This window comes from Podarcis cretensis, assembly GCF_951804945.1.
Source record: "Podarcis cretensis genome assembly, chromosome: 4".
Lineage (NCBI taxonomy): Eukaryota > Metazoa > Chordata > Lepidosauria > Squamata > Lacertidae > Podarcis > Podarcis cretensis.
This window is the reverse complement of record NC_137173.1, coordinates 34,479,816-34,505,237: the sequence shown is the minus strand read 5'-3', so window position 1 is coordinate 34,505,237 and position 25,422 is coordinate 34,479,816. Positions and strand designations below refer to the sequence as shown.

The following is a 25,422-nucleotide window of genomic DNA, read 5'->3' as shown; positions in this document are numbered from 1 at the left end:
TCCCGCAGGTTTCCTTTCTTCTTCTTCCCCCCCGTTCCTGCTTACTAGGGGGGGGGGACTTAAGCTCAATGCTAGGGTTAGTCCTTTTAAAAATTAATCCTTAAATATATCGATTACAGCTTGCTGGATCCGTTGCTTTAGCAGTCATGCAATCTGGGGAAGGCAGACTTCCTTTATTTACCATCCCCACTTTTGGCCGAATTTTTAGGAAAATTAATTTAAAGTCCCGAAAAGTTTGCCAATCCTACTCACGGGAGTCTCTTTCAGTCCAAATTTCAGGAAGGGATCGGCGCTCTCCGTTAATGGCGATGCGGCTTCACTCCACGGGCTGGGTAGCGACTCTCAGCTCTGCGCACCCCCGATGCTCCTCCGGAGCCTTTAAAAAGGCTCTTTTGCAGTAAAGGGGGGCGCAAACGATGCCCACCGAGTCTCCTTGTTCACAGGCTTCCGCGCCTGTGATTTTAGGGGTCCCCGCTTCGCCGTAGCGGTCAGACTCGAACTCGTGGAGCAGCTCCCTCTCCAGAGATCGGAGAGCGAGCCGCCATTAGCGTTGGCGCCAACCGGACAAGGAATGTCAGGTGTTGGCCAAATGGGTGTGGCTTGGGGAAATGGGCTTCAAGGCCCTAATCAAGCTTGCAAGCTAGAGGCTCCCCACCGCTACTTTAGAAGAACTGAGTGTGATCACTTAAAAACCTCATGAAAAGAGATCAGGAGGGCAGATCAGAATTACCCCCCCAACTTCCATATAGCACCTGAAGAAATCTCATGACCCCTAGAAATTATGCAAACAGAGATGGTGCAAAAAGCAAAGCAGGACCTGTGGATCGTGACATCATTTTGCTGTCCCACGCGGTAAATGCGGTCACAGGCTTGGTCCTCCAGTGCTGGATTCCTGAAATTTAAGAAACTGTTCAGTCATTTCCCTCTTTATAACTATAGGTTAATCTAGCTGAAAAATCTTGTAGCTCATACAATTACATCTAGTACACAGGATTGCCAAAAAGCAAGTCAGATATTATCCCCTAACACTTTAAATCTATCTCAGCCTTGGAAGAAGTAGTGACAACATCTCCCTCAATTTCCTCCCAGCTTCTTGTCATCCTCCTCCCCCTGTTCTGGTGGCACACCTGGAATCTGTTCCTTGAACTGAAGGTGCTTGTGGATAAAATGAGTCCCTGCTTCCTCATCTTCTCAAAAACCAACTAAGAACTAATCTGGAAGGCGATTCGCTAACACAAGGTGATTTACTGGCAACAGGTGTAACAGTGAATATTTTTTATTTATTTAACAAAATTTATATGCCGCTTCATTTTAGCAAAACCTCTTAATAGTTCACAAGAAAACAAAACCCTCTTGTGCAGTTTATAGAAATATGGACTATATTTTCCAGTTGCAACGATTTGTAAGAACCAAATACATAATTTGGAGTCCAATCATTTTGGAGTCCCAAATGATCCTATCCTTTTGGTCAACTCAGATCTGATTCTTGCAGCTGCAAAAACACACACAGAAAAAACACCACGAGAAGGTTTCTGTTAAGTGGCAAAAGCTGCCGCATCTTTACCAATGCATGTCAAGGAGAAAGAGATGGTTTCCTCCAACTAGATTGAGGCCAACACCTCCAGCCAAGAGAGAGATCATCATCACCTGTAACAAGAGAAAGAGGTGTTGCGCAACACATTTATACACTGTTTCTCTTCGGCACAGCCTGCGTACACTTTATACTTTGCCCGTTACATTGCTTCTTGGTTTGTTTCCAGAATCAATTAGAGTGCTGGATTTAGCCTATAAAACCCTAGACAGCTTGGACCCAGGTTATCTGAAATATCACCTCCTCCCTACCTAGACCTTTGCTGTTTTGGTATACTTTCAAAATAAACCTTACACTCTTTTCTCTTGCAGCACAATCCTAACCATGCCTACTTATAAGTAAGTCCTGCTGAATTCACTGGGGCTTGTTCCCAGGTAAGTGGGGCTAGGGTTGTAGTCAAGAGTGTGCTTTTACAAGTTTTATTTTGTCTCTACTAGGGAAAGGTTTATGGTGTTGCTGTTACTGACTTTTTGTTTTCATTGTATTTTAAGATTATTTATATATATAATCATATATATAATCTCATCTATCTATTTATCTATCTATCACCTATCTCATATATATATAAAATTTGTAAGCTACCCAGAAAATGTTATGGGCAGGTGACTATATAATTATCAACATGAGCTAGAAACCTAGATTGTTGTTTTATAAAGCAGAAATTCTTAAATGCAGAATTGTGTGCCCCGCAATACTTGTTTTTACAGTATATGGTATGTTAAACCTAGAATGTTTACTCAGAAGTAAATCCCATTGAGTGCAATAGGGCTTACTCCTAGGCAAGTGGGTATAGGACTGTCAGATCTTTGGCTAAAATGGCTGCCTAGCAATTAACCCTGCCTAGCAATTAAGGATCAGACCTTGCACCGATAGTCACAGTGACAACAAGCTACAAAACTCAGCAGCTTCTCTGATCTTTTCCCATACCTCAGGTCCTTCAGGATTATTGTTGAATTCCTCAACCACATCCATCCTCTGCTTAGGATTCACAGAGCCATCCACTGTGGCATATTTCATGCTCAGTTTCTCAAGGTGTACTGCCACAATCTTCAGCATACTAGTCCACTGAGAAACAATGACACTAGGAGGAGGGAGGGGGAAAAGAAAGAAATCAATCAATCAATCAATCAATCAATCAATCAAGGCCCTGGTGCAAAACTCACAAACCACTACAAACCACTAGAAATGGCTTTAGACAAGTTATAGCTTCTCAGCCTTCACCTCACCCCTACTTTCTGTTATATGCAGGTTTATGGAGAAATGTTAAACTTTTTGTTGTGATCTTATGCCACCTTGGGAAAGCTTTATGTTTTGAAAAGGAGGCCTTAAAACTGTAAAAATAAAATTAAACACCAGCCCATCTTTTCCGGCTGGTGTAAAGTGTACTGAGATACGTGTATATGAAATACTTAAAAACATTTGAGGTGGTACTATATAAAATGATAAGTATTAATATTCTAAAATGGCTGGAATGCGATACATAAGCATACAAACGCCAAGCAAGTATCATTGTGAATGTTAAAATTACTGGAAACTATTCTTCTTGAACTGGATCTCGTACCTTTTGATCTCTTTCCACCATTCATTTAATCAATCAATCTACCAAGTCATTAGTGATGGCTTTCTCTCTGTGGTTAAGTATTGAAAACAGAAAGGCAAGCTACAAGTTTTAGTCCATGAATGAAGACATGAAGCCCTCCAGATGTTGTTGGACAAGAACTCCCATTACCCCTGACAATTAACTGGGCTGGTTGAGGCTGGTGTGAATCGGAGCCCCACGACATGTCAAAAGCAGAGTCTTCCCCATTCCTGCTTTACCAGTTCACATGGGGATCTACATTTCTCTTTCGCCCTCTTTGAATACTCCCAGATTTCAATGCATTTGGAATCTTGAGATTGGCACTGCAAGTGTTCAGAAACTGCACCATGAAATGGAAGCCCCTTCTTAACTGTTCTATTTGCGTGCAGTGGACCCTCCGGATACGAACTTAATTTGTTCCGGGGGTCCGTTCGCACACCGAAAATTACATAAATAGAGGTGCGCTTCTGCGCATGTGGTGAAACCCGGAAATATACACTTCCAGGTTTGCCGTGGCTGTAACCCAAAGATTCTGTATCCAGAGGGATACGTAAGTAGAGGTACGACTGTACTGTTCTTCCTCTAAGGCATTTACACTGTTAAACATCGTATGAACTAAGATTTATGGAATAAACCTATGAAACCAGCAGGCCTAACTTCACCATGTTCTTTACTTCCAGTTGGTTTACTCTGAGTAAAACTCAGCTGAATAAAACCCTGTGTTTCTGAGTGATCACCTATCTAGAGACAACTCTACCTGCCGTTGCTTCTGGAGAGGCAGTTACAGGTCCTTCTCACCATTCCCTACACACCTACATTAAATAGCATCCAAACCCACCTTCTGACGTTCCTTGAAATATATATGGTATGCCCGTACTTACGCTTTCTGGGAACGCCCTTTGATGGCCTTCAGCTCTTTCAAGAGATGCGACAGCTAGAAGGAGGGGGAGGAAAATGCACTTATAGCCCTAAGCAGGTTTACTCAGAAGTCCCACTGAGTTGAATGGGGTTGACTTTCAAGTAACTCTGCTTGAGACTGCAGCCTCATTTATTTAAATCATTTTTATTCCACTCCAGCTGAAAAGGCTCTCAGGGTTGTTTGTGTAAGAGATCAATAACAAGAGAGTCGTGGCTTTGGGCTTGCAATCTAAAATAGTGGTGGGCAAATACAAGGCTTGCTCTTCACTAGAACCCTAAGAGCTGCCCTCCAGAGCCCGGTGCAAAGGGCACAAAGCCAGAGTTAAAGAATTAGAAGTCTATGAGCTCATTCTAAGCCTAGGATTTTGTTTTCAGTACTAGAAATGCCCTGAGCCCACATTCCTTTCACGCAAAAGTCCACACTTGGGTAGCTTTCTTCATTCCAGCAGTCTAATTTAGATAGAAAATACATTTTGTTGTTATCATTGTTCAACAATGGGAGTCAGAAACCCTTGCTGATCTACTGCAAATAATCCTGAGATCTGCCAAAGGATCCTGATCAAACTACTAGTAAGCCCTGATAAGACACAACACAAAAGGAAAAGTGGATGGGGAGGGAAGAGGAAAAAATAACCAACTCAGATACCACTTCTTAAAGCTACTGAACTGATCTCAGTTGAGGAGGGGCCAAATGGAGATGATTCCCATTTCTCTCTACACAACACGATAGGTTGACTCCAGATGTACTAATGCTAACGTTAGCCGTACAAATTTTAGGAACCCATATCTAAGATGGGATTTCCCATCTTGCTATATGAAATCACTACAAAGTTGAAACAGGTGGTTAGCCCACTTTGTATTGCATAGGTACACAAATAAATCCCACAACAGAAGACTTGGTTCTTTGTCACTGTGTGTTTGACTACACACTTTTAAGAAGGAAATACATTTTGTACTGAGTTATAGCTTTTGTTTGTTAAAATGGTTACTTAGGCTGCGATCCTACCCCTTACCTGGGGGTAAGCTCCACTGAATTCAACAGGACTTTCTTTTGAGTAGACATGGTTAGGATTGCATTGTTAAATCAGGGATGGGAAATGTGTGCCCTGCCAGAAGTTATTCATGTCGGACTACTGACCATGCTGGTTGGGGAGAGTCATTGTCCCAGAGGGTCAAAGGTTCCTATTCCTGAGCTAAAGGAATTAACTGAACTGGGGTTCTTAAAAAAATAAAAGTGGAGGGAAGGAAAACCCTGATCCTTAGAGCTTACTAGAAAAGATGGTCATAGCTCTGTTACCTTAAAGAGCGCCACAACTAATAGACATCAGATGCCCTTTTAAACGTGTTGTGGAATGGGGGATTATTGGGTTGTTTCTGTTTTTGTTTTTATTAAGTATTTTGTGTGTGTTTTTTGTATTATGTACCACCCTGAGATCTACGGGTATAGGGCAGTATACAAATTCAGTAAATAATAATAAAATAATAGATGGGCTCACCAAAATTGTCAGAAGCTGAGTTTTTTGGTGGTGCTTCACGCCCTAGAAATTCATTCTCGCTATACTCAGAAGAGAAAATTCAGCACAGTAGCCTCAGTGTTACAGAAAACCCTCCCAGGGGAGACGCAGATGTCAACACTGTACAGATTGGGACATGCAGTGAAGACATATTTATTTCAGCAAGCACTTTAGGAATGTTAATGTTGTTCTTTGTGTTCTGTTTTATCTACAGATGTTTGATTTCTGCATTTCTTTTTGCTGCAAATCCGTCACGAGATCTAGGATTCTAGGTGATTCATACGCATGCTAAATAAGTAATAACAACAATACCTTGGTGCTCTGTTTGGTTGCTTCGAAGAGATCCACACTAAAAGCTGTACCAAAGAGGTACACCATAGGGTCACTGGTATCATTGGGTTCAGACAAGGTCAAAGCACTGAGCTGCTCCTCCAAGGAGAGGGAGATGCCTTCACTATTCAGGTTAGTTGGGTCCAGAGCCTTCAATGTAAAGAATACATATGGGGCATGGCAACTTTCTTATTGCAATTATATTTATATCCCACCTTTCCTCCAAGGATCTTAAGGTGGCCTACACGGTTCCTCCCCCTCTCCATTTTATCCTCACAACAGCCAGGTGAGGTAGGCTAGGCTGAGAGATTGTGACTGGCCACCCAGGGAGCTTCAGGACCCAAACCCCCAACTCTCTAACCACTGCACACCACAGTTCTGAACCGGGCGCCTCCAAGCCTGTTCACATAGTTACCACTTTCAGCAAGGACAGGTGGCAGCAGCACTGGCGGAGCCTCAGCAGAAGGGACAAGATGTGAATGGTGGTGGAGACGGGAGGAGCATCCTGGCTATGCTTTTCCAGGGTGCCTTGTGGGTGGCATCTAAACTGCTGCGCTCCTGTCAGAAGATGAAATGGCACAGGTGTCAGAGCAACCAATTCCTGGAGCTACCATTCAGAGTTTCTTTAAGAAGAATCGGAAAAACCAACCAGTGAATATTTTTTGTATATAACTGACAGATGGAAATGGGAAGTCCTTTTTATCTAGTTTTCTTTCTTTTTTTCTCTTCTGTTCCTCTCCCTCCCTCCCTCCTTCCTTCCTTCCTCTTTTGTTTTCCATGGTGTCCTCTGCTCTTGGGTCTTTACTGGGATTATTCACACAAGGAGTTTAAGAAGGACCCTGACTGAGAGGCAGGGAAGGGAAGGTTTCCCAAGGTGAGAGGATGGGAGCAGAAAGGACATCTTTGTGCAAGTCGAGGGTTAAGAGCTACCTTCGAGACAGGACTCTGCATTTTCTTTTCTTTTTTATTGAGATTAGTTTGTTTTCAATAGTATTGTATTATGAAAAAACCTAAATATTACTATTCTTTTGGGGCGGAGAAAACCAACCAGGAAATGTAGGCATGCAGATCTTTTGCAAATTTTTCAAGACGAAGTATAGCAGGTGGCACTAAAACAGGGATAGGGAACCATTTTTAGACTGAGGGCCACACCCCAATCTGGGCAATCTTCCAGGGACCACAGGCTGGTAGTGGATGGGGCAACAAATGAAAATTTTCCTCAGAGTGGGCTCGATTTTTACACACACACACACACACACACACACACACACACACACACACACACCACTCTCGATCCTCCTTCCAGGAAAACAAGAGGCATTATCAGAGTTCAAGGATACCTTTTAGCCAGACAAAAACACTTGGGGAGGGTGCAAAGAAGAGCTGGCGAGGGTCACAGCTGGATGAGGGGGGATTTGTAGCTGTGGAGGAAGCGCAGCTTGGAAAAAGCCTTGAGGGCCAGATCGAGGGGGCTGGAGGGCCTCATCCGGCCCCTGGAGTTCCCCTCACCTGCACTGTATTCTGGAGATTGCTGAAATATATACTGTAGAATAGCTACAGAACAGGGCAAAATTAGCTGTGGGGGTGAGGCCACCCTCCTCACATCCCTCTCAACACTTTTTCTGCAGTTGCTAGGGGGAGGGGCAAAGAGTTTAAATTCCAACCTTTGTCAAATGGGTTCTCCCCAGGCTGCTGTCCTGTACACTGCATCTCCTGCCGTTTGATGTAGGACTGCAGGGTTGACCTGGTCGAAGAAACCACCGTTAAATTTAGGCAGCTTTGCAACCCGTTTCCACGGTATAAGCACGATAAATGTAGATGGATGGGGACAACATTGAACACAAAAGGAGAGAAAACTTGGGGGGAAAGAGGCAGCATATTTGACTCCTGCCCCCCAAAGAACAGTTCTGTTCTCTTTTCAAAAATGACTCTCTGCTGAGACAGAACACATTCTGTTCCTAGTATCATCTTGCTAACAACATGATAATGGCAGCGGCATCAACATGCCAGAAAAGAAAGTCCTCATTTAAACTATCAGGAGACTAACAAGAATCTAGGTCAATGAGGAACAAAATGCTTAGCATGTGAAAGCACTAAAGGGGGTGGAAGAGTACTATTCTCCCTTATTTGGCAGGAGGTGAGGACACTGAAATACTTTGCAGAGATATTATTATTACTAGAACTGCTTCTAAATTAATTAAGATACTACACTAGTGATATTACTTTCATTAATAAATTCATTTATTGTGCTCTGCCTTTTTATAAACCACTTTGAAGTTTCTTCTAACATCAAAGTGGTATATAAAATGAATAACTAGTATGCCACCCTACTACTAAATGAATTAATACACCGCACTACCACCACTAATGAACTAATCAATGTACCACTTCATGTCCAAATTGGCGTCTAAGTGGTATGTGACCAAGATGGTGATTCCTATTGCATAGAGCACTGAATTATCAGGACATCTAGGGAAGGGATGTGAGCAGAGAAGGTTTGCATCAGGAGGGCTACAGAAAGTGAGGTCATTGTGTACACTGTCCTTTACAGGCTGAAATGAACTCATTCTTAATGCCTTCACAGGTCTCTATCATACCTTGATCTTCTGAAAAGCACATCATACACCGATTGCTCATCTTCAGAGAGTTTTATTCTGTGTAGTCGAGTGCAACGTTGAGGCAGTAATACCTAGAGAGAGAAAAGAAACAGACAGAAAAGTGTGTCAGTATAATTTGCACTAATATGGCTTTTCAAAGAGACATTTCTCCTATGAAAGGTCCAGATGGCACATTTTGCTTTCTGCGCACCAGCAGGTCTAAGGATTCTATGCAGATTGAGCTCTGACTCCTTTTACGCTTCTGTATTTTAATGAAATGAACTTCTGTGATAATACCTAAACTAATCATAAAATGAGCTTCCAGGCAGCCAAAACACAGCCTCAGTAAGTCCAAAGAGGCAACTTTTGACAGATGCTTAAAATCCCACTGTTTTAGAGTCCCTTTGTTAAGAATAAATTAAGCAATGTACAGAACAGGGGTGGGTGGGTGGGTGGGTGGGTGGGTGGAAAACCAGTAGCTCATCAAGCTATTTGCAGTGGCCTGCCAGCCCCTGACCCAATTTACTGATGGCATCAGGACTGAATGAAGTGCCTGTCGTCTAGCAGCTTCCGATAAGAGCAAATCAGAGCCAGAAAGGGGAAGGAGCTCTCTAGTCCAATGTTTCCAGAGTGATGATGGTGATGAGCTCAGGAAACAACGGAGCAGATCAGGGCACTCTTTCCTGTTTCTGGAGTGCTCTGATCCCTTTTCAGCATCAAGAGCCAGAACACTTCGTTTGCTGGTAAATGAAACCTGCAGATGGAAGGAAAATGGCACATTTGGCTGCATGTGCAGAACTGCCCTAACTGGCCATCAGTGAAGAGAAGTCAAATCCAAGAGACAGACAAAAGGAGATGGGCCATCAATTACCAAAGGCTTGCCAGATGAGTCCAGCTGGTCCTTAGTCCTTCGCAATAAGAGGCTCCTGGTTAAGAGCGTCAACCTCTCTCCTCCTTTTCTTGTATTGTTATCCACCTGATTCTTCCACACCTTGAATTCATCGAAAGGAGAGCAGCGAAGGAATCTAGGAGGGCAAACGGCAGCAAGAGGAAGGCAGGAGTGGCAGTTGAAGTACAACAACTAGGCTCCATGGAATTGGGGTGGCAGGAAATATTTTCCATCTAAAGGTGTTGGGACAAAAGTTAGCCCCCCCTTTTAAGGTGTGCACTTTTCCTAAGGTGTTTTTAAATGTGCAGGTATTTTCTGAAGGTGTGAGTCTTAGGAAAGCAGGAATTTGCTTTCTTTGCAACATGTGTGACAGACAGTGAGAGAAAAATTTGTAAGCTGAAGGCCGATTAAAGAAGAGACTAGCAAATCAGAGTTAATCTACAAGGCATAATCATGGGTGTGTTCAACTCACCTTAGCAGGGCGTACATATCCAATAGGTTGTTCTGAATGGGTGTCCCAGTGATGGCCCACCTGGCAGTAGCTCGCAATTTACAGGCTGCTATTGAGGCCTGGACTTTGGGGTTTTTGATGTTATGGGCCTCATCCAGTATAATTCGAGCCCAGTGTATCCAGAGCAGGGGAGAGAAGGGAACGGACTTATCCTAGAGCAGAAAGTAGACCTGGTTTTAAAATGCAAGACTTAGAAGGAAAGGGGGCAGAGGTTAGCTGAAAAATAGTTTAATTTGGTCAGGGTCCGAGTCTATGACATTAGATTACAACTACTCCTTCTGTAATAAGGATTTAATATTTCAAACAAATAAAATTTGAAAAAACGTATTTCAACTTGAGACTTAATTATTTTTATTTTTGGCCAAATTCTCCTCTCCTCTGCAATTACACAACTCAGATGCAATGCATGATATCCTTGTTGCTAACTTGGCACAAACCAATCTGATGGCAAGGCTACCCACCATACGCATTTTAAGACTAAAATGCAGCTTTTATCTCAGCATCTCCTAAAAGCAAGTCTGGCACACTTTCAGTCACCTGCACAATGTGGTCGTCAGCAGCAACTTCTGCCTCTTCCTTCTGTGTAGGGATTTCCTTGGCAAGAATACTGTAAGTAGTGACAACAATGTCGTATTCAGAAAGCCTGTGAAAAAGAGGAAAGGAAGAGCTACTGGTGAGCAATACAACCACTTTAGGATTTTAATCTTGATGCGGAATAAGTGTGGCTGCTTCCGAAAGGTCACACTCAAGCTCACAAGCACCAATCGTACGTATGCTTGTTCAGAAGTAAAGTCCATTGTGTCCAATGGGCTTACTCTCCAATAAGAGTGCTTGGAGCCACAGCCTGTGAATAACTCAGCACAGAGTGTTCTTAGGAACAGAAAAGAGGGAACCAATGGCAAACTTGTCACCTGGCAACTCCAGAGCGGGTCTTTTCTGTGGTGGCTCCGTCTATGGAATGCTCTCCCCAGAGAGGCTTGCCTGGCACCATTATTACAAGACATTCCTCTTTACCCAGGCTTTTGGCCATTAAGTGTTCTATGGCCTGTTAATACTGGGGGACGGGCTCTTATTATTAGTTTATTATTATGCTGTCTCTTATTATGCTTTTATTATAGTGCTCTGTGAAATGTGTTCTTAATGTACACTGCCTAGGGATCTTTTGATAAAGGGAGGTATATAAATTGAATATTGTAATAATAAACTTGACTTCTGTCAACTGTGTGTATATTTTCTTGGCATAGATGGGGAAAGGAAGAGACAAAGTAGAACATGTGATGCCACAGAACTTGTATGTCGACACCAGAAGAGGCAACACACTCTGTAGAATCACCTCAGCCCAATAACTGATTAAGTACTTCTCTTTCGCTTTGTAAGGACATGCAGCAATGGCCTCCAGCAACAAGATACACAAAGCAGGACACAGCTGCAGTATGCCCATTGCCCACATCTTGTGCACATTTAGCTTGCACAGTTTCAAGTACAGTGGTACCTCGGGTTATATACGCTTCAGGTTACAGACTCCGCTAACCCAGAAATAGTACCTCGGGTTAAGAACTTTGCTTCAGGATGAGAACAGAAATCATGCAGCGGCAGTGCAGCAGCAGCAGGAGGCCCCATTAGCTAAAATGGTGCTTCAGGTTAAGAACAGACCTCCAGAACGAATTAAGTTCTTAACCCAAGGAACCCTGTATACACAGGCAAGGTGGGGGTGCTCTTGTGAGATCTCACAGGTCAGATTGTCCCGCGAGGTCTCGCGAGTGAATCCCTAGCAGTTCCAGAGCTAGCAAGGCTGAGAGCTTAAAAGCAGTCTTTGCGCCAGGGTTGCTTTTTCCCTAAGTCTCAGAAAGATGGGAGGGTGGTTCTTGCTGAACTTCTACTGGTAGGGAGTTCCAAAGGGCAGTAGCTGCCGCACTAAAGGCTCAGTGTCTACTGAAGGCCAGCTGAAGCATGGGAAACCATCCAAGGTGTCCCAAGAGAGGATCTCAGAGGTGGAGCATAAGGAATCGTATGGTCCTTAAGGCACTTTGGGAGCAAGTTGGGCTCAAACAATAAAAAAGGTGTTCTTTAGCTTAACTCAAGTGACTATGTTGCATCAGCTCTCTATGCCTGTGCTTCTGCAATTCAAGATACCTAAGCATTGGACCAGGCTAAAGCTCTTTAACTTCCAATGAGCTGGAAGATGCGCACTTACACAGTTGTGTTCTTTATTCGGTTGGATCCATGGTACAGGCAGACTCTCAGCCTGCCGCTTCTGACGTGTCTTTCTACCTCTTTTTTCCAGTGATGGATCAAAGATGCGGGGCAGACAATCAGTGTGCCGTGGGAAGCGATTACAGAGGTATCTTGAAATGCAAACATTAACAGGTAAAGATCTTTCACTGTAACGTCTCAGTGATGCAGAAAAGATCATAATACTGCAGGCAGCCTTTGCCACATTTGCTTTCCAACCAGTAAGAGAATCTCATTTTATTAAATGGTGAAAAACAAGTGCAGGCAGTGCTGCTAAAATTGGCAGTATCTTGTTATTTCTGTACCTTGTCTTGATATTGAAAGCTCGAGTTTCTTCTCTTTCCCTTTGTCTTTCTGTAAACACTTCTGAACCAGAACAAGAGCAATCATTGTCAGAGTCTTCCCTAAGCCCATATCATCCGCTGGGAAGAAAAAGCAGCATAGAACAAAACAGAAATCAGGGAGTGATAGGCATGTTTGGTCCTGGATTATCTTAACTTGCTGACTCAACTGTCTGGCAGGTAAAACTATTTGCTAAGTGTCCTGCTGTGGTGTCCCATCCTTCAGGGAACAGAAGGAATTGGATCTGAAAATGTAGAAAATGTTCCTTCATCCAAGCGTGGGCAACTTGTGGTCATCCAAATGTTGTTGGACACCACCTCTCATCAGGTCTAAGGCAGCATGACTAATTGCCAGGTTTATCCAAGAGAAGCTCTAGTTGAAAGTTAAGACTGCAATCCTATACACCCAACCTTGAAGTAACCTGCATTGTAAGGATCTGTCCATTCTCACTAACAACTTTCCATCATCCAAGACAGACAGGATGTTTGTAAATCCTTCAAGTGATTGGGTGATAAACCCAAGGCCCTTTCACAGAGCACAGATTAATATTTTGGGGTGGAAGGGCCACACAACCTTCCTATTCACCCCCTTGTTCAACACAAAACCTAAAAGCAAAGCTACCGTATTTTTCGTCCTATAGGGCGCACCGGCCCATAGGACGCACCTGGTTTTTTGGGGTGGGGAATGAATTAAAAAAAATTATTCCCCACCCCCAGCCGCGGCTGCTGCCCCAAGCCTTGCACACGCCTGCCCGAAGCACGGGGCACCCTCCGGAGGGCTCCGCGTGCTTCAGGCAGCAGGCTGCCGCCCCAAGCCTCGCGCGCCCGGCAGGAGCTCCTGCCGGGCGTGCAAGGCTTGCAGACACTCGCCGGGGCTGCAGGCTGCTGCCAGCAAGCCTTGTGAGCCCGCAGGAACTCCCGCCGGGCTTGCAAGGCTTGCGGATAGCTTCCTGAAGCCTGGAGAGCGAGAGGGGTCGGTGCGCACCGATGCCTCTCGCTCTCCAGGCTTCAGTGAAAGCCTGCATTCGCCCCATAGGACGCACACACTTTTCCCCTTCATTTTTGGAGGGGAAAATGTGTGTCCTATGGGGTGAAAAATACGGTACTTTCATTACAATCTATCTGAAAGCAAACACCAGAATCATATAATGTCTAATAGTTCCTTACCCAAAATTCCTCCACACGGTTTCTGACTCTCCCTCCAGAGAAGCCAAGCAAGCGCCTGCTTCTGATGCAGGAGCAAGGAGACCTGAGAAAGCCAGCCATAAGGTGCAGAATTAATGGCTTTTTCATGTATTTACAGTACAGATCAATTGCACAGAGTTTACAGCTAGGATGGGGAACCTGAAGCCTTCTAGATGTTGCAGGACTCGAACTTCCATCATCCCAAACCACTGGTCATGCTGATCCCTAATCTCCAAGGTAACCAGAATGGCATACATGTCAGGTAATAAATTGCTTTTTGAAGAAAGGTACACTCAGACCTCTTGTCTCAATAAAGTATAAAGTTTAGCTTAAAACAAGACACGTTGTTTATTTATAGAAATAATTTTATCCCATGCATCCTCGAGCACCTTACACGGGATTCTTCATAGTCAGCCAGCTACCATCCAGATCCACAACCACTTTGTTTTAGCAATAATACAGCACTGGGCACTCCCAGGCCATTAAAACTGGGGTTATGCAATCAGCCTACAACTCTATGATTCCACAAACTAAGATGGTTGGGTGAGACTAGTCTGCCATTTATTAATCTTCGCCACATTCTTCTTAAGCAGATGAGCAACACGGCACCTGTACAATTTGGTAAGATTCATCGCTCCCTATTGCTAGGCGGCAGCAAACATTTGTAGCTATTCGTTTCAAATGGAAGACGAGCCTCGAAGGGTTTTACTGAAAGCAGAAGATCACAGATGAAACTATTTCAACCCCTTTCCACGATCTTTTTCTCGCCTGCACAAAAATCGCTCAACATTTGTAGGTGCACTGCTAAGGCACTTCTTAACTTGCCGACATATTGGGGACAAAAGATTATAGGAAAAGCAAGCTGCGGAACACTTTTAATTTGTCCCAGATCACCTGTAACCCAGGTGGGTCCTCAGCCACCGCCTCCTCCTTTGGGCAGGACTTAAGGGAACTGTGAAGCTGGTTGATTGCATCACTGGTGGCATCATACACGGCTCGGAGGCGGTCTTCAGTCATTCGGCCTCCATAAAGGGCCTGCGTATGGGAATCCTCTAAAATACAGTAGCAGGAAAATTAGAACAATGAGCAATCACAGTGCTGATTCTGAAGGAGGTGTGATGTAGCGGTTAAGGCAGAACATAGTTAAGTGGTTAAGTGTCATCAAGCAAGATAGGTTAAGCATTTGCATGGGGAAGTGTCTTCACTTAACAGCACAGCTAAATATGCATTTATTTATTGATTTAATTTATTATTATTATTTGAATTTATATACCGCCCTATACCCAGGGGTCTCAGGGCAGTTCACATAATAAAATCAAGATAAAACCACAAAATACATTATCAAAATAAAAATACATTTTAAAACGGCGCAGGGTGTAAATCGGATCAACCAAAGGCCTGGTTAAAAAGAAACGATTTTGCCTTGCGCCTAAAGGTGTATAGTGAAGGCGCCAGGCGAACTTCCTTGGAGAGAGCATTCCACAGATGGGGAGTCACTGCTGAGAAGGCCCGTTTATGGAATGCAGTCTTTTTTCCTTCCCACTCGCAAACGAATGTGCCAGGGGCGGGGGGAGCCCAATCTTCATACGATACTTGTAACAAAACCATATTGGATTTCATCATGGCTGCCCCCTCTCCCACTTACCTCTATAAGTGCTACTGGAACACTGACTAGATCCCAAAGGAGGGTGGAGCTCTAAGGAGCTGGCTACCTGAGGCTCCCGGAATGGCTTTGGTCCTCGCCCTGTAACAGTATTTGGCTGTTCTACCGTGGTCTTGGAGAACGGATTGTGAAGTTTCTCTTCATGCTTACCGCTGTTGACATCCACTGCTGTGTAAAAACCGATTGAAATATGCAGAAAATTGTAAGCGGTACAGTCTTTCCTGGACAATACCAATTCAGGCTGCAAACTCTCCTCCGTATTTTGTTTTGATAAACCAGGGGTGGAGAACCGGCCTTCCACTGACGGGAGAGGTAAACTCTTGGCGCTGACCTGCTCTGGGACACAGCTTATCTGACTTCCCTGACCGTCAGGGCTGACTCCAGGTTTTGGAGGACACTTCTGGACCTTCTCTGTGAGTCTATCTCCTTGCCACCATTAATCATCAGCTGCTCCTTTGTCCTTGCCACTTCTTGCTTGCCAGGCAGAGAGCCAATGAGCAAGCAGGCAGTGGCATCTACTGCCCCTCCTCTTCCTCACCACCATTGTCTGGGCCAGAGAGAGACAAGAGAGGGAAATGAGCAGGTTGCAATGGTGAAAAGGAGGAGCAAGTCGGGATGGGGGGCTATTATCAGTGAGCCCTTTGCTGGGGCTCTTGGCAGAGGCATGATGATACCAGTACTGCTGCTTCTGGAAGATCAAGAATGCAACTATGTACTCAATGATAAAGGAAAATGTTTCTTCCTTAGGCATATGGAACATCATGTTCATAATTCTGAATGAATAAGCTTACCTTCCTTTACACTTTCTTCTGCCTCCAGGTTCAGAGAACTCAGTGCTGCTTCTAGGTCTTGCACCTGCTTTAGTAATCGCTCGCCTTTATCGGGTAGAGCCTGAACATTCACGATTTTCAACGTGTTCTAGAGAGAAGAGAGGAGAAAACAAGGGAGAGAAATGTGTTATTGGCTACCTGAATGCTCAACTTCCCCACCTTTACCAGACATTTTCACCACAACAGCTTTGAAATATTTAAGAGTTACATAGAAATCAACCAGCAAGCAGGAATTTGGATGACTCTCATATAAAAAATGCTGCATGTACTCCATTGCATGCACAAGTCTACATATCCCCACTGACTTCCCTTTGCTATGAACAGATCAGTCATTGAGAGAACAGTGCTTGGTCCAACCAAGCAGACTACTTATGCTCTTATCAGTGGAACACCGGATTAGGGAATTGTTTCCTGTGAACTTCCAAGAAGGAAGAGTGCCACATGTCAACGAGAATGAAGGAAGCACACATAACTGGAACCAGCAAATAACTGAGTATTGGGGAAGTTGAAGAGAAGTTACTGCTCTGTTCCACTTTGCTGCTGCCCCTATTCATCCTCCCTTTCTCTTTGACCCACCTTGTGCAATATTGCTGCCATCAATCAGCCCCAGATATTTGGCTGCCTAAAGCAGAAGAGCAAATGATGCCCCAAATACACTTAAATCAAGGTGTTTCGTACACAGGGTGGCTTAGTTATTGTGGCAGCTCAGGCAGAGAAGCCCGTAAGCTCCTCTCCCACACTGGCAGTAAAAGCATGATAAATCAAATAGCTGACTATTTGCTGCCCGTTAACATCACTCAAGCTTCACTGTGTCTAATGGTAGGGCTGGCTTCAGGTGTCATTTTATTTTATAGTCTTCAGAATAGATTAAAGGGTTAAAATTGTCCAAAAAGTAAATTTACCATAGTAACATTTTCACACAGGGATCTGTGATGTGGGGTAGAAAAATTTCAAGTGGTTTAGGTTTCCCTTTTCCATTTAATAAGTGAATTAGTAACAATGAATGGATGCCAATTGCAGATACAGTATTAGGCAATATTTTTTATCTTTGATAAATATGAGCAAAATAAACGATAAAGTACATCACTGTAGCATCAGAAAATTTTCCAATGCAATTGACAATTTCTGCATGCAAATTAACCTAATTAGGAATTCAAAAATTTCCAGAACACCCACATCACTGATTTGGATATACGTCTTTAAATGCTTTATTGTTAACTGCTTCTTTCAAATATTTCCCAGGGGGAGGGATGACGGCTATGTGTTGGCTAAACTGCATATTCATTACAAGCTTGTGGGCTTCAGACAAAATGTGTGCAACACACTTCGTGTGACACTGGCCTAAGGCAAAGTCTGAGCGCCTTCATCTATGGTGGCAATACCTTAATGGTTTATAATTTTTGTAGAACTAGCCCAGTTTTACCAAGGCTCAAGGAGTTGCTATTTTGATATGGGAAGCCTCTGGCGATCAGGTACAGAAAGAATAAGCAAGCAAGTGTATGATCGAAAGAGAGACCTTTTTCTGCTTCAGCTGAGCTGAAAGTTGGCTATGAAGAGCTTTGGAATCCAGACTTCCTGCGATTTGCAAAGAGGCCTTTTTGTGTGATGTGGAAGACAAATTCTTTTGACTGTGATCCTTCTGCTGTTGGGAATCCAATTCCTGCCCAACAGGCAATTTGGAAGATACAAATCTGTCACGTTCATCACTGCTGGCATTTTTACCAGAACTGCTTTTATCTTCTGGAGCAGTTTTAAACTGTAATAGTTTCTCTGGGTTTTCTTTAGGGTGCACCACTGGCAAGCCTGTTAATTCCTGAACAGTCACAACTTGCCTGGGCATCAGTGTTGTCTCTTCAGTTCCCCAGTTGTTACTTGTCTTCATTTTTACTGCTTTGTCCCTGCAGGTTTCTGATCCTCTCCTTACAATTTGCGCCTCATTAATAGGCTTTACGCCTAATGTTTGGCCACTGACCCTGGGCCATGACTGCTTTGGACCTTCCTCTTTTTGCAATCCATATTCAGATCTCAGAGCTGAATCCTGCCTTGTGTGCCCAGAAGTTGTCTCAAACTTTTTGCTTGAACTACATTTGTGTGTATCCAAAAATACTGGCTTTTTAATTTCAGTTGTGGACTCGCTTGCTTTTGTTTCTGATTCTATTCCTTCCTTGGGTGATCCTTCACATTTTTCTCCCAACTTTTTGTTCTTGATCTTCTCTGGTGCTGGATGTTCTTTCTTAACAGATTCAGATGGCAACTTCAGCTGATCCTTTTTATCCAGAACCTGTATTTTATCCTCATTTCTTGATAAGTTTTTGTCCTCACTGTACTTTGTTTGTTTGAAAGATTCGTGATTCTTACTTGGTACTTTGAATGGATTTCTTTGATCTCTATTATTATGGAGCAGACTTGCTTCCGAGACTTGCTGAGATTGTGGCTTATTTGGCAATATGGTGGCTTTAGAATCCTATAAAACACACAGGTGGAATGTTAAGTTTACCATATAAATCAGACATCTTGAAAGCTAGAATTAAGTGCTCTCTATGCTTCTGCAGAATAGTTGCACAGAAACTCATACATCGGATAAAAATATGACATTCAGGGGATCTTTATTTTCATGTCTTTTTAAAAGTTATAATAATATTTTTTTTTGAAGATTCAGAAACTACACAGCTATTGAGTTTAAAATGCTGTCCTGTAGTTCCCCATTCTTCATAACAAATGGCATGACTACTAATATTCATTACATCCAAACCCAATACACTTCCTCCAATCTCTGTTCTTTCTACCTGCCATGGAATACTTCCACACCATCTCTTCCCTTCCAGTTTAGCTTTACTGCAGCGATAGAACAGCCTGGTAAAGGAAACAAAACATGGAGAATGAAGCTAGTTTGCAATACTAACACCCCATATCCCTGCCATTAGAAATGTCAAGGGTTCTTCAGAAAATATACTTGTATGTGTCTGTCTCCTGTTGCTGCATCAAAAACTGGAGGTCCACCACATGTTTCTCATGCACCAAGCAGTGAGAAGGGCAAAGCCTGTGGAAAGGAACAAGGGATATTGATATAAGCAGGAAAATTTAAGGAATCATAAAACAGCTTCAGCACAGGAGAATTTTCTGTTAGATTTTGCCCAGGATGACCACCCAATCTAACACTCTAGCCACATGCCAGAGCCACATTCCCACCACCTCAACAGGCATATACACAATTAGCACCATAGCACGTAAATTTGCATCACATAATGGGGCCACACTCAGTATTAATGCAATAAATAAGCCAAGCCATCTACTACAAAGGCAAGCAATCCCTTCCAAGGCTACTCACTCGCCAATCAATACATTATCACCTGATCCCAAACTTGAAACATATTCTAATCCCCCAGATATGTTACTACAGCACAAATCTATTTTCCAATGACACCAAACAGCTCTCCTTTAAAAAGTAAACTATCTTCCATGGTTTGTCTGGTGTGGTTTTTGTTTTTTTTAAATCCTGTGCAATTAAAAGTGGCAGAAACAGAAAGGTATTTAACCCACTTTGTGAGCAGCACAAATTCACATGGCTGCTGGCCTTGGACACCACACACATAAAAGCTTCTGCCTTTGTTTGGGCCATCCCGGATACCAGTCTTCAAAAGGCAGGGGTACCCTGGACAGGAACAAAGTGAAAGATAAATATGAAGAAAATAGAAGCATGACAGAGGCTCTGTGTCATCAGTCAAAATTTCATCTCACTTCAAGAACCTGCATGTCTTTATTACATTTTCATCTCACCCCTTGCCTGCCCTCCCCAAGAAGCTTACAAGGTTCTTTTTCTCTCTCACCCAAATTTTATCCTCAAAACAGGCCTGTGAGGTAAGGTTAGGTTGAGACATATTGACTTGCTAAAGACTACCCTTCCTAGTGCTGTAGTTAGCCACTTCTGTACCCTGTACAGACATTCACACCTGTGATTCCCTCACTCATGCTGCATTTGGGTTCTACTGCTTAAGAAAAAATTTAAATCCATATTTCAACCAGTAAGAATTCCATTTGTCAGTACTTCAAAAAATCTCATCAGGATTAGCTACTAAGCCTCTAGTCATTCCAAGAGGTCTGCAGCCTTGTGAGGAAAGGGACAGAGTGTGCAACACTAGCCTATATATGTGTACTCAAAAGACCCACTGAGCTCAAGTGTGTATAGTCAACCCATGCCATTATTACAGTGGTACCTCGGGTTAAGTACTTAATTTGTTCAGGAGGTCTGTACTTAACCTGAAACTGTTCTTAACCTGAAGCATCACTTTAGCTAATGGGGCCTCCTGCCGCACCGCTAGAGCACAATTTCTGTTCTCATCCTGAAGCAAAGTTCTTAACTTGAAGCACTATTTCTGGGTTAGCTGAGTCTGTAACCTGAAGCGTATGTAACCTGAAGCGTATGTAACCCGAGGTACCACTGTATATGAATCCAGTTCTTCCCCGGTCCTGCGTTTTGGCATAGGCCCATCAGTAAAAGTAGGGCAACTGCCAATTTTGGGTGGTATGCAAGGGAAGTAAATTGTTAGTTAATGTATTATTGCTGCTGATGTATTTTTACTGCCACGGAGGGAGAGAGAAGCTTATGGCCTTTTTTTGCTTAAAGCCATAACTACTGAACTGGCTACGTACCTTGGCAGTAGCAGACGACAGTCTACCCTGCAGAAGTTGCAGGATTCCAACTCCCACCAGCCAGTATGGCTAATGGTTAGAGATGGGAACTGTAGTCTCGCAGCAGCTGAAGGGCCAGAGATTGCTGTTCGGCTTCAGGCGGCAGAAGCTGTCAATCTGGCCCTTGTTTGCAGCCAGGCACAGAAACCTGACATGCACCTGAGCCAGGCTCTTTGCCAAAGTAAAGGTAAAGGTACCCCTGACCATTAGGTCCAGTCGTGGCCGACTCTGGAGTTGCGGTGCTCATCTTGCTTTATTGGCCGAGGGAGCCGAAGTACAGCTTCCAGGTCATGTGGCCAGCATGACTAAGCCACTTCTGGTGAACCAGAGCAGCACACGGAAACGCCGTTTACCTTCCTGCCGGAGTGGTACCTATTTATCTACTTGCACTTTGACGTGCTTTCGAACTGCTAGCTTGGCAGGAGCAGGGATTGAGCAACAGGAGCTCACCCTGTTGCGGGGATCTGAACCGCCGACCTTCTGATCGGCAAGCCCTAGGCTCTGTGGTTTAACCCACAGTGCCATCCGTCCCTACTTTGACAAAGTAGTTCTGGTTATTTGGTGATGTTGCTATTTCCCTTCCTTAGCTCTCTGAAAGCAAAGGAGGCAGCCTGGTGCCTGGCAAGTAAAGACATGCCCGATCGCCCCAGCAAACTTATTTCTGAACTATTTTTCACAACTTTCTAGTATTGAGAAATTACAATCAAAACAAAAAAAGGAGACGAAAACACTCAAGATAATAATAATAATAATAATAAGAAGAAGAAGAAGAAGAAGAAGAAGAGGAGGAGGAAGAAGAAGAAGAGGACGAAGAAGAAGAAGCAGCAGCAGCATCGACTGGTAACAAGGAATCCAATAGCAAATAACAAAGAGATGTGCAAAAGTGAAAGCATGCTCGAGCAGCGAGCTCGGCCCGTCTTGAAAGTTGCACAAAATCTCAAAAAGAGCCAGACATCTGCACCCCACGAGCAGGGACCCGAGGCCTGCGCCTCCCGGCTCCTCACCGTGCCCGCTGCACAGCACTTTCTCCATAGCCGAGCCGCTAAGCAGACGCCTCGCCTTCCTGCAGCCTCAACCCGGCAAAATTCCGTACAAGGTGGGCGGGGGCGGAGAGAAAAGACCTGAGGTAACGCCCTCCCGCCCCCGTCAATCCCCGAAACTGCCAATCGCGTCGTCCTCCTTCGACGGCGGAGCCAATCATGACGAAAAGTAGGCGGGCCGGAGGGAAATACGGACGGGTGTTGAGCCTCCTCAGAGCTCAGACGGAGCGCGAACAGCGTTTCCTCTGCCCGTACGGCTGCCCAATCACGGCAAGCGGAGGGGAAAGAGCGGGGCGCTGGTTGGTGAGGGAAGCAGCCAATGGATTCATATTCCCGAATTCCCCGGGTGTGGCCAGCTGGGCGACTGGTTTCATGCTCTCTGCAGACAGACAGCGCCGTGTGATGAACTGCACTTGGACGAGCTCGCGCTCGCTTTCCCTAGAGTCATTTGCACCGCCAGAAATCCCGCCCCTCCCAGTCCCTTTGGAAAACCACTGGTCTAAATTCTGGCTTCTATAAGACGCTTTGAGAGCCATTTCCCGACTAAAGGGGCCAGCTAGAGGTGTGCCAAGTATACATACTTCAACACCGCTCAACACATTCTTGAAATATTAACCAGTGTAGAAATGCTTTGAAATAAACAGTTGGGTGACAGGTTTCGCTCACTTGGGAAAGCAAAGGCCCATTGGTGCTTGACCGTGGTCTTTGAATTGATGATAAGCAATAGCTGGACACCTACAAAAAAAAAGGGAGCCAAATGAAGATTACAGTACCTATCTGATAGCCACTAGTCCACCTCAGCTTCTTCAATCAACAGATATTCTTATCTTTAAAGCGCCACAGGGTGTTTTTGTTATGTACTGAAGTTCTTACCCTGGGCCAGCAGGGGGATACTGTAAATAGTTTTCATTCAGGTCCACATATGCAAATAAGGGATTGAAAGTGACGTTCAGTGATTGGATAGTTACAGAAAATTGCTACTGTTGAATTGTAGTGGAGCTCTATATAAGCAGGCTGGCTGAACACTTCAGTTCTGGCCTGTGAATAAACAAGAGCTGTTTGAAGAATCGCTGTCGTCTGATATGTTCACCCACAACTTAACAGTTTTGCTGCAAGAGATTAACACTAGCATACACCTACTTCTCTGGAAATTGTTTTAGGCAGAAAACAGGTTGTGTAGTTAAAAACAGGTATGTATTGAGGTTACTGTCACAAACTTAAGTAAAGTTGTGGCACCTTAAGACTTGTTATACTTCTAGATAACAGTGCAATACTTTGTATGTCAGCTCAAAAGTGAGACCCTGTGAATGCAATGGCTCTTACTCCCAGGTATAGCATTGCAACCTTAACTATATCTATAGACACTGTTTAATATTCTGTTTTGATTAAAGCGCTGTGTGGTGTAATGGTTTTGGTGCCAGACTAGGATTAAGGAAGCCTAGGTTCAAATCATTGCTCAGCCGTGTTCAGTTGGTGACCTTTGGCCAGTCAGTTTCTCAGTCTAACATGCATCCCATGGTTGTGAGGATAAAATGAGAAGGATCCATGTACTCGACCCTTGAGCTACTGTGAGGAAAGATGGGATATGCATGTAATTAATAATAGTAATAATAATAATCCAGAGAAAATATGTGTTGATAGGCTAAAAATTAAATTACCAGTTAATTGTGTTGTATAAAGCATAAAGGTTCTATAACATACAGACATTACATAATCCTACTTATAACTTCTATTATAATATTTTGAAACAAAAGCTTTGTAGAAAATTGTTAAATTTACTGTGGTTTTTTTGTGCCACCTAATCAGACCTTGTTGAAAGAGTTGATCCTTGCAAATGTCTAATAAATCCCTTATTTTCCTGACAGTTTTCCTTGGGATAGAAAATCACTATCTTCATACATGTTTTTTTATTTTTCAAAGCATTCATATAGATAACCATATATCTTTTTTAACAATTGGGGGAGGGAATACAAAATGAGAATGCATCAACAACAAAAATCTGTATGAGAATATTATTTCATTAACTTACTTTTCTGCTCAGTAAGAGTACCATAAGGAAATAGAGAGAGACCTGATGTACCAAAGCAAAGGCCCATCTAATCCGGAATCCTGTTCTCACAGTGACCAACCAGATAGATGCCTACAGGAAGCTCACAAGTAGGACATAGGTGCAGCAGCACTCTCCCTGTCATGAACTCCAGCAACAGGCACCAAGAGGCATTCTACCTCTGATGTGAGAAATAACATAGGCATCATGGATTAGTAAACATTTATAGTCTTATCCTCCATAAATTTATCTAATCACCATTTCAAAGTTCTTTGCAATGAAACAGCAAAAGCTGACCATAGCTATCTGACTCCTCCATCTATTCCTCCACTACAGAAACAAGGCTGGTTTAATAGGCCCAATTACTACCAATAGGTTTTTTTCTTTGAAATACAGGCAAGAGAAACCGTATCAGTCTCTTGAAAATACTTTTGGCTTTTTGATTTGGGGCACAAGATTCCATTGCCACTATGTGACTTGAGAATTACCTGGAGCCTGAGGGAGCTGGTAGCAGTGTCCTGAAGGCACATCAGATGTGACAATGACATGAAGACATTGCAAGATGCCAGGGCTGGCCCAAGATATGCTGCTGCCTGAGGTGAAAGGCAGGATGGTTCCCTGCTCCAGCTCCACCCCAGTCCAAATACAGAGGCTGACTAGACCACCCAATCTCCAGGCAGCTTAGAGGGCACAGGTTGGTTTGTATGAAGTATAGTCCCTACAACATTTTCGCTCTTCCTTATCCGAGCATCTGCCACCTTGCGCTGCTTAAAATTACGGCCAGCCCTGCAAGATGCCAGTTCTTCAGCAGGTAAAGTTAGGATAATCTCCCCCTGCCCCCCAAAAAATTCACATTGTGTTTATGCTACTATTGCAGTACAGTGGTACCTCAGGTTAAGTACTTAATTCGTTCCAGAGGTCCATACCCAACCTGAAACTGTTCTTAACCTGAAGCACCACTTTAGCTAATGGGGCCTTCTGCTGCTGCCGCGCTGCCAGAGCACAATTTCTGTTCTCATCCTGAAGCAAAGTTCTTAACCTGAAGCACTATTTCTGGGTTAGCGGAGTCTGTAACCTGAAGCGTATGTAACCTGAGGTACCACTGTATATCTACTTAGAAGCAAAGACTCTTAAGTTCAATGAGACTCTCAGGTAAGTGTGTTTAGGATTGTAGCCTTAGATGTTAGCCACAGTAGCCTCCACCTGGGATTCATCTAGAGTGGATTCCTTAATATTTGAAATATATAATTATTTTCCATTTGCAGTTAAGGAAGGGGAAAAACAAGTATAAAAATGCTGCTGTTCTGTAGAAAGGTTATTAGCAGCAGGAGTGCTTGAAGACATTTACAGTGGTGCCCCGCAAGACGAACGCCTCGCAAGTCGGAAAACCCGCTAGACGAAAGGGTTTTCCGTTTTGGAGGCGCTTCACAAAATGAATTTTCCTATGGGCTTGCTTCGCAAGACGA

At 43.7% G+C, this 25,422-nt stretch overlaps 1 protein-coding gene and 1 long non-coding RNA gene across 3 annotated transcripts in view; one reads left to right on the top strand and one right to left on the bottom strand.

The window, feature by feature from the left end:
- TTF2 (transcription termination factor 2) overlaps nt 1–21,982 on the bottom strand; it is a 28,024-nt gene extending 6,042 nt beyond the window's left edge. Inside the window, exons 1-22 of one of the 2 annotated variants that reach the window (XM_079973401.1) lie at nt 21,874–21,982; nt 19,721–19,832; nt 19,134–19,220; nt 18,967–19,033; nt 17,697–18,644; nt 16,142–16,268; nt 15,333–15,518; nt 14,582–14,739; nt 13,670–13,751; nt 12,467–12,583; nt 12,124–12,274; nt 10,467–10,572; nt 9,891–10,081; nt 9,401–9,554; nt 8,530–8,621; nt 7,597–7,676; nt 6,348–6,490; nt 5,915–6,082; nt 4,052–4,104; nt 2,519–2,672; nt 1,565–1,647; nt 818–892 (exon numbers count right to left, since the gene is read on the bottom strand). In XM_079973401.1, coding sequence (XP_079829527.1) covers nt 818–892; nt 1,565–1,647; nt 2,519–2,672; nt 4,052–4,104; nt 5,915–6,082; nt 6,348–6,490; nt 7,597–7,676; nt 8,530–8,621; nt 9,401–9,554; nt 9,891–10,081; nt 10,467–10,572; nt 12,124–12,274; nt 12,467–12,583; nt 13,670–13,751; nt 14,582–14,739; nt 15,333–15,518; nt 16,142–16,268; nt 17,697–18,644; nt 18,967–19,033; nt 19,134–19,220; nt 19,721–19,832; nt 21,874–21,901 — 3,362 coding nt within the window. In that variant the 5' untranslated portion in view covers nt 21,902–21,982. The remainder of the gene's footprint in view (nt 1–817; nt 893–1,564; nt 1,648–2,518; nt 2,673–4,051; nt 4,105–5,914; nt 6,083–6,347; nt 6,491–7,596; nt 7,677–8,529; nt 8,622–9,400; nt 9,555–9,890; nt 10,082–10,466; nt 10,573–12,123; nt 12,275–12,466; nt 12,584–13,669; nt 13,752–14,581; nt 14,740–15,332; nt 15,519–16,141; nt 16,269–17,696; nt 18,645–18,966; nt 19,034–19,133; nt 19,221–19,720; nt 19,833–21,873) is intronic. The other variant, XM_079973402.1, reaches the window with a different exon arrangement.
- On the top strand, nt 10,878–16,300 carry LOC307215190. Its single transcript, XR_013838364.1, has 3 exons — nt 10,878–11,360; nt 12,214–12,296; nt 16,170–16,300. It is a non-coding gene; the product is annotated as an uncharacterized lncRNA (long non-coding RNA).
- Nucleotides 21,983–25,422: the final 3,440 nt, after the last annotated feature.